The 19,663-nt window shown below is 40.4% G+C and overlaps 1 protein-coding gene across 3 annotated transcripts in view; it reads right to left on the minus strand.

Moving 5' to 3' along the window:
* The window catches only part of cacnb2a (calcium channel, voltage-dependent, beta 2a), a 73,359-nt gene extending 54,510 nt beyond the window's left edge, over positions 1-18,849 (minus strand). For 2 of the 3 annotated variants that reach the window (XM_039617530.1, XM_039617528.1), the window contains exons 1-2: positions 18,522-18,849; positions 16,922-17,014 (exon numbers count right to left, since the gene is read on the minus strand). In XM_039617530.1, the coding sequence (XP_039473464.1) occupies positions 16,922-17,014; positions 18,522-18,605 (177 nt within the window). In that variant the 5' untranslated portion in view covers positions 18,606-18,849. Of the gene's footprint in view, positions 1-16,921; positions 17,015-18,002; positions 18,105-18,521 lie in introns of those variants that run through there. The other variant, XM_039617532.1, reaches the window with a different exon arrangement.
* Positions 18,850-19,663: the final 814 nt, after the last annotated feature.

Genomic DNA, 19,663 nt, shown 5'->3' on the forward strand with positions numbered 1-19,663 from the left:
AAAACCTGTTACCTGTGAGAGGTTGTAGTTGAAGGATGTTTGGCAAACAAAGACGTTGGTTAACCTTCCTTTGATTGACAGAGAAATTAGTTGACTAATCACAGCAGCTCTATACACGAACACTTCACGTAATATCTGAGGCCATCTTTTTAAATTTGTACTTCTACTATCTTATTACTTTAGTGTGGAAAATCTTGGCTACCGGTGAGACCAGCTCATTAAAATAATCAATGCCAACCACAAAATTACAAACATATAGTGAAAACTCTTGCTTTACTCGGCTCCTGGTCCATTTTTAACATCTGCCACTCTAATTAACTGTCTCTAGTATCCATATGGGCCAGCAGCCCTCCTCTGGTGCACAAGGTTGTCTGCATCTCTCTGCTGTTAATTGGCCTCAAAGAACATCTGCTCCTGTTTTAAGTGATGCTCAGTTTGGCCTGGGTGCCCTTTCTATCAGAGGTGCCAATTTAATGGGTGTGAGCTGAGCAAACGACTCTGCTAGCGCTCTTATGTCAGCACGATGTGCATGATTTCATAATATCTGTGGGCTGTTAGTAGAAGAAAATTACATAAAGTACAGTCATCACAAGGTATGTTAGAAGCAAACTGAAAAGTAAAGATAAGATATTAAGTGAAGGCAGTGGGGGAAATATATCTGATCCCCTGCTGAATTTGTAAAATTGCTCACTTCCAAAGAAATGAACAGTCACTCATTTTTATGGTAGTTTTATTTTAATGCAGAAAGAAAGAATATCCAGAAAAACACATTACATAAGGAGTAAAAGTCATTTTTCTTGGCATTGATTGAAATAAGGATTTGATCCCTTACAGCCTAGCCAGAAATTTGGCTCCCACCTATTGACAGCCAATCAGTTACAGACTCCTGACCTCAACTCGTTAAGTGTCTAAGGCCCACCTGTCCACAGAATAAGTTTCTTCCATTTCAACTTCTTCACCACCATTAGCGAGACCAAAGAGCTGTCAGAGGACGTCGAGGACTGAATTATAGACAGAGGAGCTTGTTGATTATCTAAAGTCAACTGGGACTACACTCACCAAGAACACCACTGGTAACACACTATGCACTTAAATATATTGTAGTGCCTGCAAAGTCCTCACACTTACAAGTCCCTTTTAAGTTTGGCAATAAACACCAAATTATTTCATATGCATTCATCTCAGTTGGTTAGAAAGCAGCAAACAGGCAAAGAAGTTGTGTTTCTGAGACTCTCAGAAACCATTTTTCAAAACTTTCCCAGTATAATTTCGACACTTTATCATAATGAGGTTAAGTTTTATACGCACTGATTGCCAGGCTCTTACTGGAGGTATCGGCAAGAAATTTGGTACAGGTCTTCATGCTTTCCTCAGGATTTTCCCCACAGCTTTTTTATGTGGCCTTTTTACAAGCCAGAACCACAGATCTTATAGTCATGCAGTATTTGTCTCAAGTTCTTAAAATATCACAGTTACTTGAATAAGGCAAGCAGACAAACAAGCCCAGCTTGCAGTTTGATGGCCTCATGCTGGATGCATGCTTTGTTGTCCTTTCCTTGTTGGTTCTGTCTCTCAGTTCTTCCAGGAAACTGATCCGTGGAGCTGAACAGAGGAATCAAACCTGAAAACAGTGTGCAGCATTTTGCTACACCCTAGTTGATCGACGCCCTACACACAGTGAATGAGCTGCTGTAGGTGGTGCATTTAAAAAAACATTTTACTATGTTTTATTGTTTGTTTAAATGCAGCTCTAGTTTCCTGATGCAACACACCTGAATGGGCTGAGCTCAGGAGAATATAAAGCAGACCTTAACCTGGTTGGCTGACTGACAGTTTCTTGTTTATTCTTTGATCTTTTATTATCACACTCATTCATCACTGACACTGCGAAGGTACTGACCTGCTGACAGATACACCCTATTGTATTGTTTCTTAATTTCTCTAATTACACATTTGGCGTCATTTAAGACCCTAGTTGGCCTCCCTCTCGTCACATACTTTTGAGCCAGGTTGTGACAGTGATGATTTATTGTAGACATATTAGGAAGATTGATGAAGAATAAGTACAGTACATTTTGTAGGGTGGGAGAAGCATCTCCTTACCCATGACCTCACTATTTCCAGACCACTGAGAGTTTTAAAACTCAGACTGCCAGCCGTAACTTGAACGGGGTCAATGTGCACCGTGTCACTGACATCAGTGTTTCCGGGCTGAAGCTATACTCTTCATAGGCTTCCACAGATACTGTATAGATTCACACTTTCCAGTCCAGCTGTGACGTAAACACAGTAAAAAAAATCCACCTAAATCCAAGGCATTCTTCAGAGCCTCTGTGGCCAATTAGCGGCTCAGTTCCCGGACATTTCCATATTCTCCGGATAAGTGAAAAAACGCATAACTGCTGCCAAGGAAACCCTGCTCCAGTTTAGTCTGCGCTGGCTCGGCACTGTTATCTGGGCGTCCATCCCGATGCCTGGAAAACTGGGAATTCCAGGTCACCCTTTTGTCATGGGAGCTCAGCTCACTCACCACAAGAACACACAAACTCAATTGTTTCTGGGAAAAAAATTATCTTTGTCTAAGAATATTCCAGTATTTTCTCATTCTCTGTCTGGTTTCTTTAGTCCACCTAACAGCTCAAAGTTTTTACTTACCTGCTACATTGCTACATCTCCCTGAATACGCCAGGACAAAATGTTAAAAGCATGGCTACTCCTGAAATTTATGATCCCTGATGTTTCCTCTTTTCCCACCATGAGGTCCATGTTTCTGTTTTCTTTTAAATCTCTCAAGGATTATTTTATGAACGGCAGACATGTCCCAGCAGGATGAATTTTCATCACCATTTTGTTATTTACGTCCAAACATCTGTCTTATGACAGTATAATTTATCACATGACAACCACGTCAGCCTTTTATGCTTTGTGCCAAAATCAAATAATAACATGATGGTATTAATATGGCCATTTAAGTCATTAAGCATCAAAAAACACACCATATTAGCAGTGTTTCTGTTAACTTGGTACAATGCTAAAGTTAGCAGGTAGCTCACAGCACTGCTGCATAGCCTCAGAGAGCTGTCAATAACAATTAGGTCAGTGTCCACTGTGTATATTTTGTGTCCAGGCACAAAACAGCCTCTATGTCATCTGACATGTGGTCACTTCTTACTATATCATCAGACAAAGGCACGTTTAAACAGTTTAGTTGTGAGTTGTATCTACTTACACAGCATGACACCTGGATTTTTTTTAATGCAATGTATCACCCTCTGCTAGCATACCTTGCCTCCTTATACATTCACATAATCCATCAAATGGTCTTGCAGATGGACGTTGCATCCAGGTCGAAAAACGCACAAATGTCTTAAACCTGCATTCTTTATAAAGTATACCAGGGGGCGACTTGACGGCTTCCTCTCTTCCTCTCTCCGTTACCTCAGCAAAGACTTTTCTGATGACCTTATGTGCTCAGTCGCTAGTTTTGAGTCTTGTCAAATAGAACACAAAGTCCTTTTTGTAAATTATGGTAATTTTAAGATTTCACAAAGAAGGATAATTCAAGACATGCTAACCGGCTAATAACTTGTTAATCACAAATCATTAGCCAGTGAGTATGCAGTTTCAGATCAAGCACTTGGTTGTCGCATCTGGCGTCAAAACACAGAGGCGGTCATAGTGAAATTGGCTTCATAATGGAACTTCACAAAGGCTACGCCCATCTTTTATGTAATCTGTTATACTGTCAGATTATCTGTCCAGATACAGTAGGCAGTTTTGTTTTTTTCTCTACATGAAAAGTGATCTGTTTTCTCTTTGTTATCCTGATGGCTGGGGAGGGAGTAGATACAAACTAAGATACAGCAAATTCATTGATAACTTTTTTCGGCAGTTGAATAATGCATTAATATTCCCACCAAATCCCGAAACACACCTGGATGCGCCTCACGATACATTGACTATAGAAAAGAAACTGTGCTACATTGTTTCACATGTACCTTTAAAGAGTTTATCAGCATTTATACTGCAAGAACAGAGCTCAGGTTGGTTTCCTCGGATGTCACTAGCTACTGGTGCTGCATCATGCAAGCAAGAAGGCCTAGAAAACAAAAGGTGGAATGGAGCAGGCCCTGCTGTCTTCAATTAACTGAGTTTCCGTGAGGAGTGTCTGAGGCTGGCTATTCGCTCTGTCAGACGGAGTCCCATCCGGCCAGGTCTCCGTGCTCCACATTCCATCGAGAGCAGAATTGTGTTCCGCCCCATTTCAGACGTAAAACGGCGGTTTGGTGCTCCATATTGGAAACATGTGAGAGGAGTGTCATAGAAAGAGTGGCGTGTCACGGCAGCTAGGGTCCACTAAAGTTCAGCGCTGCACTGCCCTCTGCCAAAAACTCTACTCATTATATTAATTTCCCCATGCTTACTTTGTGCACAGTCATTAAACACAAACACATGCTGCCAGTGATACTCCACCACAGCGAATGGTTTGTTTTCATGCAAACACCTCACACATGGGGCTTAGATGCTCCGGTGTGGCGTTTCCACAGCTGGTCCTACACTAATCCACTCATCAGTTAAATTAAAGCTTACTCAGTTGTACAGTAAATGTTGATCCAGCCTACTGCAGCGCATGTCACACAAAACCAGACTGCGTAACCAAACTAGAGCAATGTGCACAGGATCACACTGGCATTTTTTCCTTCTCTATAATATCTGGGATAACGTTGTTGTTCCAGTTCAGAAGCATTTCAAGACAGACAATGTCATAATGGGACCAAATGTCTTGGACCCTTTTCAAAGGGCTCTCTGAATGAGAGCAGGCTGCTTCTGGCTGAATTTAGCGGACACAACCTGTGTATTACTTGCTGCTCAAAGTATCACATAATGAATTATGAACCCATGAGTTCTTTTTTGGAACAACTGGGTGATACTAATTTATTTATGTGATCATGAAGAGTTCCTTTAGAGCATCACTAGATCTCAGTTAAGGAAAAAACTGATACTGGTTTCTCTTTTCTTTTGGACATTTTAAATTAGGCAAAAATGTATAGTTGATTTAAAAAATATTTTTAAATATTCTACTGAAACATGTTTTTGTTGTCTCAGTTTAAGTTTAGTCTGTAACATTTAGTGTACAGGCTGTTATTATATATTTCACCGCCACAATCTTACAGCTGCTCTGGCAGCTCATATTCACATGAAACTTAAGGTTTACTTTCATGCTAAATTGGGATAAAACAAACAATTATGTAATTGTGTATAATTTTTTTTTCCCCAATAAATGCATTACTCATTGTCTAAAAAGTGTAAACCTTGCCTGCCCAACATTTGGAAACACACATGTGAAGTTTACTTTCACATGACACAAAGAAGCAAATCTTCAAAAATGCCATTTTTGATTAAAACATGGGTATAGTTGACTGTTGTTGTCTGAAGATTGAATATTTACTCTTGTAAAAAAATCAAGGATGACTTCACACTGCCGTTAAGACTTTTATGTGCTTAGATGTCACAGTTTTCGTCATTCTGACGTTTTTTGTGCTCAGGACATTTTGTCCCAGAGGCGAACAAGCTACCATCTCAGATCTGTGGATGACTTCATAACTCATTTTAGATAATTATATAAAAAAGTCTACCTCATGAAAAGTTTATCTTTGGGCTTTAATGGCGGTGAGGCATTTTCTCTCTGTGCCTAAAAAATAGATCTGCATGTACAGTATGTGTTTGAGTGGAAGACTCAAAAGTGAAATGTGGCCATCTAGTGGCAAAATACAATGCTTGTCTTTTTCTGCAGTACTGGGGAATTGTGGAAGAGGGAAAACATGATTAATTTTTACATTGCTCTATTGACGAACAGTGGAGGCTGCAAAAAGCAGAAAATATTCCCTTTCTTTGTGCTGTACATAAAGGAGTGCACAAAAACCCACTGAGGCTGACTGACAGAATTAAGAATGCACAGGACAGTAGAGAAATAAATGCATGTGTCATCAAATTTTCCATCTCGGAGTCATAGCTATTAGAAGAAAAACACCCACATTTTCCTCTCACTGCATTTCATTAAGCTAAACAGCCACAGTAGACTCGTTGTAATGAGCTTCTTATTGCAGACACTAGCACATAAAAGACGCAAGAAATAAACAAGCAAAACCCAATAAAGTCAAACTGTCAACAGAGCATGTGCCTGCAGTGTGAACCCACAGCATTCAAAAACATTACTACCTCACAGCTCTCTCTCCAAACCCTGGAATAAATATGGAATAAAACATTTATCATGTCTGGCAGCATGCAGAGTGAAAACAGAGCTCTGCAGAAAACTGTCAGGTCAGTTCAGGCAACTGAAATATTTCAGTTAAATCCTGCAGCACTCAGGATTGTTTCTTGATAGAGATCTACAGCAGCAGTGAACAGCGATCAACATCGAGGGAAAAAGCTGGCAGGCATCCACTGACTCTTCAGACTGGTGCTTTCAAGCAGCGCTGACATTTTCAGTAAAGTTGTGCATGCATGGAAACACCTGCCAAATAACCTCTGAATTATTCATCCTGAAACAATTAGTCTTTGAACATATGCTGGCAACTGTAGGCTTGATCACCTCTTATTCTCTCACTATCACATACAGTCTATCCTGTGTGATAAATCAGCATCAAAGCCACAAACTCACATATGGAAGCTCTGCTCTCCGGCGATGGCCCAGACCACAGCACGGCATGAAGGGGACCAGGGAGTGGAGGAACTGACGGCCGTCTCACAGACTCCCTGTCAGGCAGCAGCATCTACTCAGCCTCGGTCCATGCCTGCAGACTTGGCCCACAGGGTTGTGGACCACCAAAAGGTGCAGAGCAGATAACGAGGACAGCAGGGATCCTTGATGAAAGAGTGAGCAGAGGGCTGTCGTATCCACACCTGCCCCCTACTTCTGTCCACCCCTCCCCACGTGTGCACCTTATCTGCCCCCTTACTCAGAAACTCTGGAGATTCAAAAAGTCAGATTCAAATACTCCTTGCTCTTCTTCCTCCTCTTCTACCCATCTCCAGACTGTTGCAGCAGAGTGTCCATCTGAGTTTACCCCACCCCAAAATCTGTGCACGCTCTGGCAGATCCTCTGTGCTGCCAAATCCTCTGCAGCGCTGCTGTGCTGTGGCAGAGACGTACAGTTGCAGGCTGGCACACTGGTTCAGCTGCTAGTGGATTTAGACCCACTCATTACCACGCGCAAGTTCCTTCTCGGCACAGGGAGGAGGTGGAGTTCTGAGTGTCCTTTACTGACCGCTGTCCCTTGCTTCCTAATGGACGACACATCCTCTATATTCCCTGCCCCTCCTTCATTCATCCAGGGTTCAGTCGGCTTTTAAAAGCTTGACACACACACTCTGGCTATCTTGACTTTTTATGCTCCACTCCTTTTCTTTATTTCTTCTTGTGCCATGACTCAGTCCTCATTTGCACTGGATTACCCTTCTTACTTTCTCTGTGTGAGGACAGGCACTGAGGCAGCTACTGGTTGCTGACGAGACTGCACTGTGCTTTTAATGTAACAGAAACAGTGTGTGTCTCGTGCTGCGAGCGGAGGAACAGCACAACGTTGCCTGTGGTGCAGGGGGAAGTCACTCGCACAGTTCAGTCATGCTGGAGTGCTTTGTGTGACCGCAGAGCTGGCGTGTTTGTTTCTTTCCCCTCCCGTCTCATCTCACACCTCCTCTCCACTATTATCCTTTCCCACTGTGTTCAGGTGATTGAGTCCAGAAGGACATCCGGCCTCACTACTCCATTGCAAATGCTGTGTCAGCCAAAAATGCACATACTCGCTTCATGTCACAGGACAAGTGTGGTAGAGAAGGGTGGGTCACGGGTAATATTCAGTTATACAGCTTGACTGTGGATGTGCTTTTGGATCTCTACTTGCAACAAAGCCAGCTGGATACGTAGATTTTAACCCTGAACCTTTCCAGCAGTGATTTCAGTTAAATCATCAAAGTAATGTATTTTGAAAATGGTGTGGCAAATATAGTTTTATGAGCACTGACAGCAAAGATTCCCTGAAAATACAGATTTACAACAGAGCTAATAAAGCCAATAAAAACAACACTAATTTCAACCAAAATACATAATTTCATTTTATTTTAAACGGGAAGCCTTTGCTTTTGCATCAGCAGATTATTAAAAAGTGAGGAGCCAAACAGACTCTAAAACAACTGAGCCTTTCTTTCATGCTAATAATAAAAGACAGCACTGAGCATTGTGTCAAAAGACACATGTATAACCTGAGCTTAAGCATCCCTCCCCCATTGTCACCTACCTTCAACTTTTTTAGTTTGCTCCACTCTTATATTGTGCAGAGCTGATTCTGATGTTGAAGACATCATCACTCACTCTCAGGCTGAGGTGGGACAGACTGCAGTTTATCAGTAGAATAACAACATGATTTCTGCTGTCAGAAAGTGCTGCGTCAAGATAAAAACAAACCCAGTTTTCTGTCTCCATGAATCACAAGTGATTTTCCAGGCACCTACTACTTACGAAAATAAAATATCAAGCATTAGGTCAAGTATCATATTTTATTCTCCAACATACTGGCTTTAACTGAGGTTTTAAAAGATTTACTTAAAGACAGATGGGGTATTTTGCAGCCATTTCAGGGCTAAAATGAGAGCCAGGTCAATTTTTTTTTGCTGAAATTTTATTGATGAGAAATGTAAAAAAGCAAATGCAAGTCAACATAACAAGTTTTTATTTTTGGGATATTTGAGGGAGAGTTTCTGATCCTAAAGAAAGTGCAGGAAAGTTAATGTGAGGTAGTTTTTAGATGAAATAATCGCTTCAACGTCTTCTGTAATACGCTCACAAGCATGGAGAATTAAATGAAAATGTCAGTACTCTCAGATCTGCATGCTTAGTAAGACTTTAATTAGCTTGCCTCACTCTGTTTTTTAATTCAGCCAATTTTGTGCAGTGTGAACAAACAAAACACATTATAATATAATCAGTGAGCATTCATTCAACAGGAGCTTTTTCTAAACTGTTTTGTAATCTGTTTTCATGAATATCCTCTCTTTCTTATTTTCTCTTTCCCCTCAAACCCCAACTAGACAGAGCCGATGTCTGGCCCTCTCTGAGCCTAGCTCTGCCCGAGGTTTGCTTCCTGTTAAAAGTGAGTTTTTCTTTCCCACAGTCACAAAGTGCTTGCTCACAGGGTGTTATCTGAGGTGGGGATTTTACCCTACAATATAAAGCACCTTGAGGACCTTTGTGTATTTGTGCCATAATCTATGTCTATTGGTGTTATATTAAAACATTATTAGAAACAGTATTTCTCTACACAATAACACTGAACCTTGGACTGATGCTGTGTGGCCTGTTGTGAAACTTTGTGCTCATCAGTGATAATATACACGTATCTATTCATCTCCTCAAGTCTGACAAGCACGCAGCCCAACATAAACCTGCTGTGATCTTTTATCATCGTTGAAGCCTTTTTAGTTTACTGCCAATATTTCACAGGCTGACATGTGTCTGCGGTGATGGAAAGGCACAATTATAAACACAGAGCTGTGCACCTTACAGTGAGAGGGGAATCATGTCTATCAGTTGACCTGTCAGAGGCTGTCACCCTTCGATGGTAATCATCACTCAGCTGCTGATGTCATGGATAATACTGCAGGGAAACAGGTCTCCACATTGAAGTACTCCCAGTTTAATTTGGGTTCATTACAGCCTCTCTGGATGCATCTTCGCAGTCCTACCTGAGGTACTTTACACAAGAAGCTGCACCAGTTTCTGCTTTTACATGAGTTAACATGCACACACTGTGAGGTACTAGGAACTCACTGTGATCATGAAAGTAATGTAACAGTGAGAGATGTGTCTATTCTTCCCCCCGGATCTGCATCACTACGCAGAAGACAGTCTCAATCAATCATAGGGGCAGTAAGAGCAAGCTTTCAAGGCATAAGAAGGAGCTAATTAAATGAATCCATCTTATGATTAAAGCACAAAAAAAGAGAATGGACACTTGTGTTTTACGTCACAACTGTAAGGATGGGTTTTTTGTGATAATGATATGACTATTGTTTTGTTTTTTTTAATTCATCTGAAAAACACACCTAAAAGATGCTACCTTCAATTATAGGCCTTTTATTTTTCAAAGATCAGCCAATTACAGCTTTAATCTGGCCGAAAGATAGATAATGAAAATAGTAAACACTTACAGGCTAATGCAAATGTATAAAAATGTGCACTCTCATGAATTTCAGTCATGGCCTGCAGTCTCCAGTCGTTGAAACATGATGACAGTCTTTGAATTTGCATGATCAGCAAAACTTTTTATCTTTCTCTCTCTCATCCGTGATTCATCTAATACAGTACCTGCTATTTAGATAGATATTATTTGAGTTGAGGATGAGGATCACTCGTAATAACTGGGCTGTGACCTTGGCCACTAGGTGGTTAATGGATCAACTCACTGCCAAATTAATTTATCCTTCATTGCACCACAGCAGGACTGAGGAGTACGGAGGATACATGGAGGATTCAGCTCAACTGTGAAAGCAGAGCATGCTCTAATGTATTGATAACAGTGTGTACCTTTCTCTTTTTTTCTTTGCTTGAAAATTACTGAAAAACAAAAACTGAACAATAAATTCCACATTTGTGGCTTCAACGTCAGTATTATTAGATAAAAATCATACTGTTACATCACTTACAGGTTTTGCAACCATATTTGGCTATCCATGTACTTCCACTCAAAGTTAAATAACCCCAATAACAGTGTTTGTCCACTAGATGGCAGTCTGGCACTGCTGCGACAGCCGACTGAGCAGCAGTAGTACTTTACGGTTGCCTTTTTTGTTTCCAGATTTTCACTCAAGTACAGTATTTTACTCTGGCCATCATTACTGCAGTCTGAAGCCAGACATTACATACTGTTCTCCAGAAATATTTACTACTGGAAAAATCTTGACATTTGTTGCTTAAAGTTCAGAAAAGGTCTGCAGGGTTAATGCCACAATTGACCTTTGAGATTTCCAATGGCAGTCACTCCATACCACCAAAGTGCATATGTAACATATCCATGGCATGAAAACAGACGGGCTGTCAGATTTGATAAGTATCAGAACCATAACGAGCTCTTTGCGTCATTCCTTTTCTCCACTGACTGAAATAATAATAAAGGGAACGATGAGAAGGAAAATGGTTGCAATCACTGAGTGAATGGGTTTTTATGTGTTCACCGCATGCATTCAGACAGACCTTCATCTGCAAATCCATCTCTACAGACAGAGCAGGTCAAACTGTACCAATATACTGTGGAAAGTTACGGGAGTGGGAGACATCATGGAGAGGTGAAAGAGCCAGAAGGAGGCGGACAACACAGAGGGGAAGTGGGAAGCTTGGTGCAACCATTTACATAAACATAACAAGTGTGGGAAGCTGCAGTAGGTTAATTATGACATAATGCTTTGTGAGTTATGCAAATCACAGTCTCAACTACTGAATACTGAATCCCATTTTTCACTGTATATTATTTCAGCACCTCACCCGGTGCATGCAAATTATCCTCCCCTGAGCAGGTGCTCCTTATATTGAATCTATTCTTCAATTTTTAACTGTCTGCTTTCTCAATATTGAATTTCTATTGCAAACAAATGACATAAAGACTGAATATCTTATTTTAATTGGCAACTAACAAGAGTGGAGCCAAGAGTAAATATCCAGTAACCATTTTTCTACCGCACTCACATTTGAAGCAGGAAGTCAGAAATCCAGAGTTGAAATTTTCAGCTGCTCATGTCAGATTTACCCAGTCAGTATTAGCCCCACCATCCCCAACTTCACAATCCAACATGGCAGCAGTGCTTTTAAACAGTAGTAAAACATAAATTAGCCAAACAGAGAGGACTTAACAAGCCAGCAGAGAAGCGCCTTATACCTGCATTCTCTTTAAAGGCCAACAGGGGGCAACAGCTCTGTAAAAACATTTCCTCTCCTATAAGCATATGGGAAAATGGCTCTGAGATTTGACCTCTTAACTCTTTGCTGACTAGTTTATGTGATCAGTCACTTGTTTTGGGCCAGGCTGAATAAAAATTAAGTCTATTTTGTACATTTTAAAAATGGAGCGAAATCCAGGATATACTCATGAGCTAGCAGCTTGAGTTTGATCAACTGATAGCCAAGGAGAATACGATATCGCCACAATGACGATGGTGAACACACTTCAAAATGGGTCCTTGCAAACCAGTGGGTGATGTCACAGTGTAGATTAAAGTGTAAATATCCTATGAACTTTATCAACAATTAAAACATTTTTTAATAGTCCTTGTGTTGTACTGCTAGATAGATGGCAGGGTACCCATATGGAAAAGATATATATAAATCTTATAAAGTTTGTATCTGTCTTGTGTGAAACTTGTATGAAAAGCATACAAGAGTGAAAACAGATATAAGATCCCTTGAAAAATTATATAAATGAAACTTGTATGTTTTGGATACTTACTAAAACAATATATGAAAGTAATGAGAAAGTGGCCACTTTCATGAGTAAATCATATAAGCCTTATATGATTCACTATATGAAGTAGGAGACATCTTATGCAAGTCTTTTATAAGTTTTTACTATTTCTTTTCCATATGGGTAAGTATTCGACCTTCAGTGATTTACCATACTGAAAGGAAAATTAATTCAATGTAAATTTCTGTGCTACCTTGGTGTAAATTTGTGGTCTCAGCCTATAAAAATTATGTAGCTCAGACAGCGGCAAGAAAGCTTTGTGTGTTGCACTTGCAGGTTTGTTCTTCATTATGATGGACACAGGTGGGTTGGCAGTTCAGACCTCATTGCCTTAAAAGTTCTGTCACGATCTGAGGGGACAGACCGTGCGGTGGTGTGTGTGGTGGACCCAGGTGCGAACACAAGTGAGCAGACTGGAGCAAACTTAAACTGAAAGCGAGCCTTTATTGTGGCTGATGACAGGTCTCACAACAAAGCAGAAACAGCGTGACTAAACTGAACCTAAACTACACTGGGAAACAGATACTGATAAACTAAGGAGACTCAGAAAACCATGGTGACGATTGTACAGACTGGCTGCGAGAACATGGAGGGTAGGAACACAGACGACGCGACACTGAACACAGCAAGACTGAGGACTAAATACACACATGAGGCGATCAGGGGGAGTGGAGACACATGAGAACACAGCTGACTAGAATGGAACATAATGACAATACAGGGGAGAGTAACACTAACTACAATGAACAAAGAACACCAGACTCTTCCAAAATAAAACAGGAAACACGCAGACATAGACATGGAAATGAAACATGGCATGAACTTAACATAACTGCATAGACATGAAACGTAGACGCAGAACCAGGGAGACTGAGTACAGGGGAAGATGGCAGAAATAACTACAAGAACTTGACAACATAAGACACGCAGACATAACACACATGAAGGGCAAGAGAGACTAAACACAAGGGTAATATAATTACAAATGAGCTGGAATAACTTAATGAACCTAAACAAACAATAAACATCCAAATAAACTAAAACTCAAAACACTGGGTCGCATGACCCAGGACCATGACAAGTTCTACATTTATGACTGTATTCCCGAAAACGATGTGCCCATCAGCATGACGTAAGGCAGATTTGTCATCTGATTACACTCCGGTCAACTCAGTCAATAAATTCAAAGGAATTCAAAGAAACCTATATCTATAATCATTAAATATCATTTAATATTTAATATCTTTACCCAAGAGGCAAAGGGCAGACTGACACCCTGAGTTGAAACTCCTTTGACAGTTTTCCTGGCTTGTTTGAAAAAGAGTGATGTTTTTTAAAACCTGAAATAACCTGCGAGAAGTATCCTCGCAAGGTCTGTGTCTTTTTGTTTTATTCACTAACTGGGCCAAGCTTTTATAGACTCACTTTTAAGCCATCCCTCTGCTAGTATTTAATCCTGTTGTTTGTTCTGCATTTTGTTTCTCACCCTCTCTAAAGTACTTTGTTAACTCTGTTTTTAGAGAAGTGCTATATAAAGAAAGTTTATTATTATTCAGGGTCACTGAGGACTGGCTGATTTCCCAGGATACATTAAGCAAAAGCAGACACTCTAAACACAGTGCCAGTTTACAAATGGACGATCACTCACAGTGGACACTTACGCCAGTTGTAAGTTTAGAAATGACTACATTCAATTCTCTATTGTCAAGAGGCTCGCAAATTCATGATGTCAAAGCTGGCTGTTTATTATACCTGCTTAGTCATTCACAAACACACAATCAGTCAGCTTAGCACATAAGCCCAGAAGTCCCTGGATTCATATTCATCCATGTAAAACTCCCAGACTCCAGTGCCGGTGAAGTCTTGGCTAGTTGTCTGACAACTTCTCAGAGAGAAAAAAATAGTCATACACACGACCTTTCTGTAAAAATTTTTTTTTTACAGATTTTACACGTTGCGTTGTTATTTATACTTTTGCTAATCTAAGTTTACCAGCTACTATTTCCATTCAGTTACATCTTTCTTCTTTGAGTCTCACCACATATATTTTCTAAAAATAAGGAGCTGATCCCTAAAATAACTCTGAGGTGGACAAACATGTATCAGCTTTCATCAACTTGATGCTGAACCATCTGTTTTTCTACCTCGGGTTGACGTAAATGTCTGGGCAGTTAAAGGAACTCTATGCAGGGCGCCCAAGCGCAATACCGAGCACACTGTATGATCCTGATCTCAACACTATTTATTCGAAGTTTTGACCCCTCGACATGTGCAGAAAAAGATGGGACAAAGCAAACACCACAATCTGCACTTAGTGACACACGTTTGCTTACACAGCAGCCCACCTTCACATGAATAAAAATAAACCGTCTACCTGATGGTGGTAAAGTTTGCTAACAAATCTATGACAGTTCTGCCCTTCTTCCTTCTCAATGGAGAGCTGAGCTCCACAAACACCGACCTCGCTACTCCCACGGCTGAGCGGTCTGGTCTTGCCTGAGCCTCAATCCATCCTAGCCTCCTCCACACTTCCCCCTCCCAAGCATCAGACCACGACCGCAGAGAATGTCTCTCATCCTTTCTCTACTCAAACTACTCCCCGTCTGCCCTCTGCCCTCTCTATCTGTAAGAGCATGAGTAATTCTGTCATTTAGGAGTTGTTTGCATGGAGTTACTGCGAGACTGTATTGATGCTCCGAGCTGCGTTGGCTTGATCACACCGTGACCCTGGTGAGATGTTCTTAAGACGCCCACGTGTATAAAGGGATTATGAAGCACAAAAACAACAGGTTAAACAGGAGGGTGAGAGGCAGAAAATATACAAGAGATCATGTAATTTATTGAGGAGACAGTCACTTATTTGACACCCTTACATGCTTTTATACATTCATTACAGCAACGGTTACTCTACAAGTTCCACCTCAAAAACCTGATATAATAAAAATGATTCAATATGCTATGTTTTTTTAATAGAACTGACAACTAAATTATCCTGTAAACCAGTTAAGGGAGATCTTCATACTCTTAGTTCTGTGCTCTAAAATGTGCGGGCAAATCATGTCTGAGGCTTATTCAGTAAAGGACAGAGTAATTTTATTTTAAATATAGGATGGTTCAGCACCTCAGACGGGCACTGGGTTGTTATGTTCCCCGCCGAGAGATGGTTTCCAAATCCTAAATCCAGTTGTGTATGTTTAAATAATAACAGTGAAGACAACATCAAATGACAGGCTGATTAAAAGGCACTGAGATCATGAGTGTGAGTGGTGGTGTGAGTTTAGCTACTTAGAGAGTACACTCTCATATATCTGTAAGTATGACTGAGCATGAGGCAAAGAGAAATAAGGTCAGAACAAAATGCTGTCATGAAAACATAACTGAATAACAGTATTTACACTGTTATCTAAACAGAGGTGAAGTTACTGGAAGGTCTGCTATTTCTGGGGGCCTCTTGCAGCAAATATCTCAAAGAAGATATTTTTGCTCTGCATGAAAGAGACTCTCTGACTCCCAAAAAACATCATTCCTTTGCTCCGCACCATCTCTTTTCTGTCTCTCACTCAAATGCCCTCTCATTTCCCTAACATGATGATGCAGACTGACAGTCATTCGCAGCACAGCCAACTGATGACTCTGACTGAAGGGGAACTCCTCATTTGGGGAGAAGACTGTGGGAATGGACATTAGCTCCCAAGGGTGGTGGGAAAAAAAAAAATCAGGGAATTTCTCCCTGAGCAGCTTCGGTTGAGCTGCAGCGCCTCATTGAGAACTTCTCTGTGGCTGTGAGATGAAGTAGACAGCAGCCTAGGAGGTGCAATTTTGATCTGACCTCCTCCAGCTTCCCGTCGCTCTGCTGCTGCCGTGCCAAAGACGAGGCGATCTGTGCCTCCTCCAAAAAAGGCAGAAACATTTAAGCAGGAGTGTTCATCCTTAACTCAGCCCATTCTGTCCCTTTGCAGGTCTGCTCAACAAAGACCAGACTCGCTGAGTGTGTACCTCACAGGGTCTGCTTTATAACAGGCCACAGTGTCGCTCTGCACTCAGTGCACAGAAGATGCATGTCAGATGAGAGGCTTCCATTTAACATACTGTACCCAGCAGTGTTTACAGAGGGCTTTCATCGCAATGCACATCTTATTGCTGATGGATGATGATGACTGAGCCTGAGCTCTTACACCAGTTTGCATTTACTGTCAGGCATTTATACAAACACACAAGTGTTAGATTCCAACGGGAAGTAACTGCAGCCAGAAACTTGAATTATACTTCATGGTACTCTTTTATCGTGGTCAGATACATCTTTGTTGTACCTATTTTGGTCTAGGGCTTTAGGCACCAACAGATAGTTTAGAGATGACAAAAATAAGACACCGATAGGCGAGATCAACAAAAATTCAAATCACCACCCTTACCTGGCGAACAAGGCTGTTGGTTGTGGTGTCGGACGAGGTGCTTCCATCTGAGCCTTTAAAACGACCTTTTCTCCGAGCTCCTTTGCTTTGAGACTTCAGAGCCAAAAAAAAGACAGGACAAAACTGTTTATGAGGAATCTTAAAATCTTAAATCTTAAAACAATATACACAAGAGCATGCAAACTAATACATTTTCCCTGTAACAGATTTAAGTTCATGTGCAAAAATGCATTCAGCAGAAAATAATATGAGACTCATAATAAGTCATTAATGTTTAGCAACAAATGCAACAACTGTGGTTAGATCAATTTCATTATCAATATGTTTTCTCTATGAAATGTCAGATAAAGCATTTGCCTCTCCAAGTACAGGGTGGTATCTCAAAAAGGTTGTGTCTGACAAAGATTATCAGTGATTATGAAAGCAAATAGAGCAATTTAAAGTTATCTGAGTGACCAGTTCTGCTTCCAACATTACAGCCTCCGTCTTCACTGATGAATTTCACTGCCTAGTTGAGTGGAGTTGGTGAGTCATTTCCAACATAAAATAATTTTTTATACCAAAAAGACTAACTCAAATATAAGGTCCTAATATTCTGCAATAAGACTTCAAACCAATGGCATTTAGCCAGTATTATAGCCAGTATCAGCCAAGCACTAATTTCCACTGTTTCTTACTTATTACAGATTGAGTGTTTTCACTTAAGGTGTAATGTTATGACATGTTTCAGGAGATGAAGGTAATCACAGAGGTAGACGGCTTATTTTTCAAAAGTGACATCCTGGAAAAGTAATGCACGAAATGCAAGAAAATAATTTCAAATCTGCCTTTTTTTGTCCCCCTCAGTCGATACCCTCGGACAAATACCCTAGGACCAAACAGAAATATCACTATAGGTGTTGAATAAATGCACTGTACTCCACAGAGCAATACAATACATTATCCAGTTTTCATTATTTTACCTGCAGGAATAGACAAAAGCCTTTATAAGACGTTTTAGACATTAGAATGTTGTTGATACTGAAGGTACTATGTTTTTCTTTGAGACTTTACACTAGCTTTAAACTTAAATGCCGCTTACCTGCCACTAAAACAGCCAAAACACCCATACATGCTAAAGCACCTAGTACTTAGTTACTTTCGCTTTTACAGTAGTACTTCGAACAGAGTACTTTTTGCATTACACTCGTGAATATGTAATTACTACCACTGGCTTTACAATTGAAGTACGAGTTAATTTGACGAGCATCCAGGCTAGCTTACTTCAAAACGTCGTGATATTAAACTAATAAGACATGTCAAACTATTTTCAGTCCTTGAAAGTGAATATCCAAATATCAAACCTGACCCACAAATAAGTTAAAAAAAAAAAAAACTAAACAAACAAAAAACAAGTTAATAAAAAATAAAGATTCGCCCTCGCGACTTACGAACCTCAATCAAAACTTTAATGAGGCCACCTGCGCTCACCAGCACGCGCAAAGGAAGCGGACAGGTTGAGCGGAGGTGAGCTGTTTGACGTCTCTCAGCGTGCAGTGCCAAGGTTTAAAGTGGCAGTTTAACAGGAACTGTCAGCTTTAATTAAAATGAATTAACTCACTTGTAACATGGGATGTTCCAGAGCGTCCATGTGTTTGTCCGGAGGTGTTCCTGCTCTGTTGGTTGGGCTAATGTTGACGACCATCACACCATTTGAGAAACGCGGATATTCGGTAAAACCTCTCGGGTTGTACAGATGCTCCAACTCTGCCCGAGACAAAAGCGCATTTTTACACAGTAGTGTTGAAGAGTTTAATGCTGCTCTTCAAGTTTGAGTCGAGTTAAAGGAGGAGCTTGTGCGAAAAATGGCTGTAGTTTTTCGCGAGTTCAAGATGATAGTGATGATGTGAGTCGTCGGATATTATAGCCTTCAGCATCACAAAGCCCCCTCATCAGTTCGCTCCTTCCTACACTAGCTGAGAGAGCTCTCCTGCTCCGTGAGCCCTCAACCAACGCCAACACCTCTCTGCCTCCTCACAGCGCAAAGGGATGGAAATGAATAGCAGCATCCAAACGGAGGCATCCAAACACAAAGTCGGCATGAACACGACTGAAAAGCGTCAATTCAGAGTAACTTTGATGATCAGAACTGAACAAGTGAGAGAAATCAGGTCATAGCTACTGGGAGGTGTTTAAATCAACAAAATGATGTTTTTATTGTAATATAAACCTGATGTGGCCGCTCACAGGTATTGGCACCAAAGTAGAGGTGCCACAGGGTGGTGGTGGTGGTGGTGGTGGGGAGGACAAAGAGAGGGAAAACAGAGGAAATAAGACTATTTTATCAGAAATGAATACAAAAACAAACAAAAAAACCCATACATGCAGCCCAAATACATATAGTAAAATATGATTAATGTCTCAGTACAAGTATTTAAAGTAAAAATTATTCATTTCTAATGGCTCACTTCAGAATCATATACATGATAGATACTTCAATCATCCTTAATTTATTAAAGATTATGATTATTAAAGATATTAATTTATTCAATTTAAATTATTGTATTGCAGCAGCACGATAAAGAGTAAAAATAGTACAGTCTAAAAGAAATAAACCACATTGTTAAAGTAAAAGTGCCACAGGTGCATAGTGAGGGTCTAATACTGTGAGAGTGCGAAGTTTTAACAGAAATTTTAACAGTGATAAAAAAACAAAACAAAGAAAATAAAAATGAGGTTAATTCAAAGAAGAGTAAAAAAATT

This window comes from Oreochromis aureus, linkage group 9, assembly GCF_013358895.1.
Source record: "Oreochromis aureus strain Israel breed Guangdong linkage group 9, ZZ_aureus, whole genome shotgun sequence".
In the NCBI taxonomy this organism is placed as follows: Eukaryota; Metazoa; Chordata; class Actinopteri; order Cichliformes; family Cichlidae; genus Oreochromis; species Oreochromis aureus.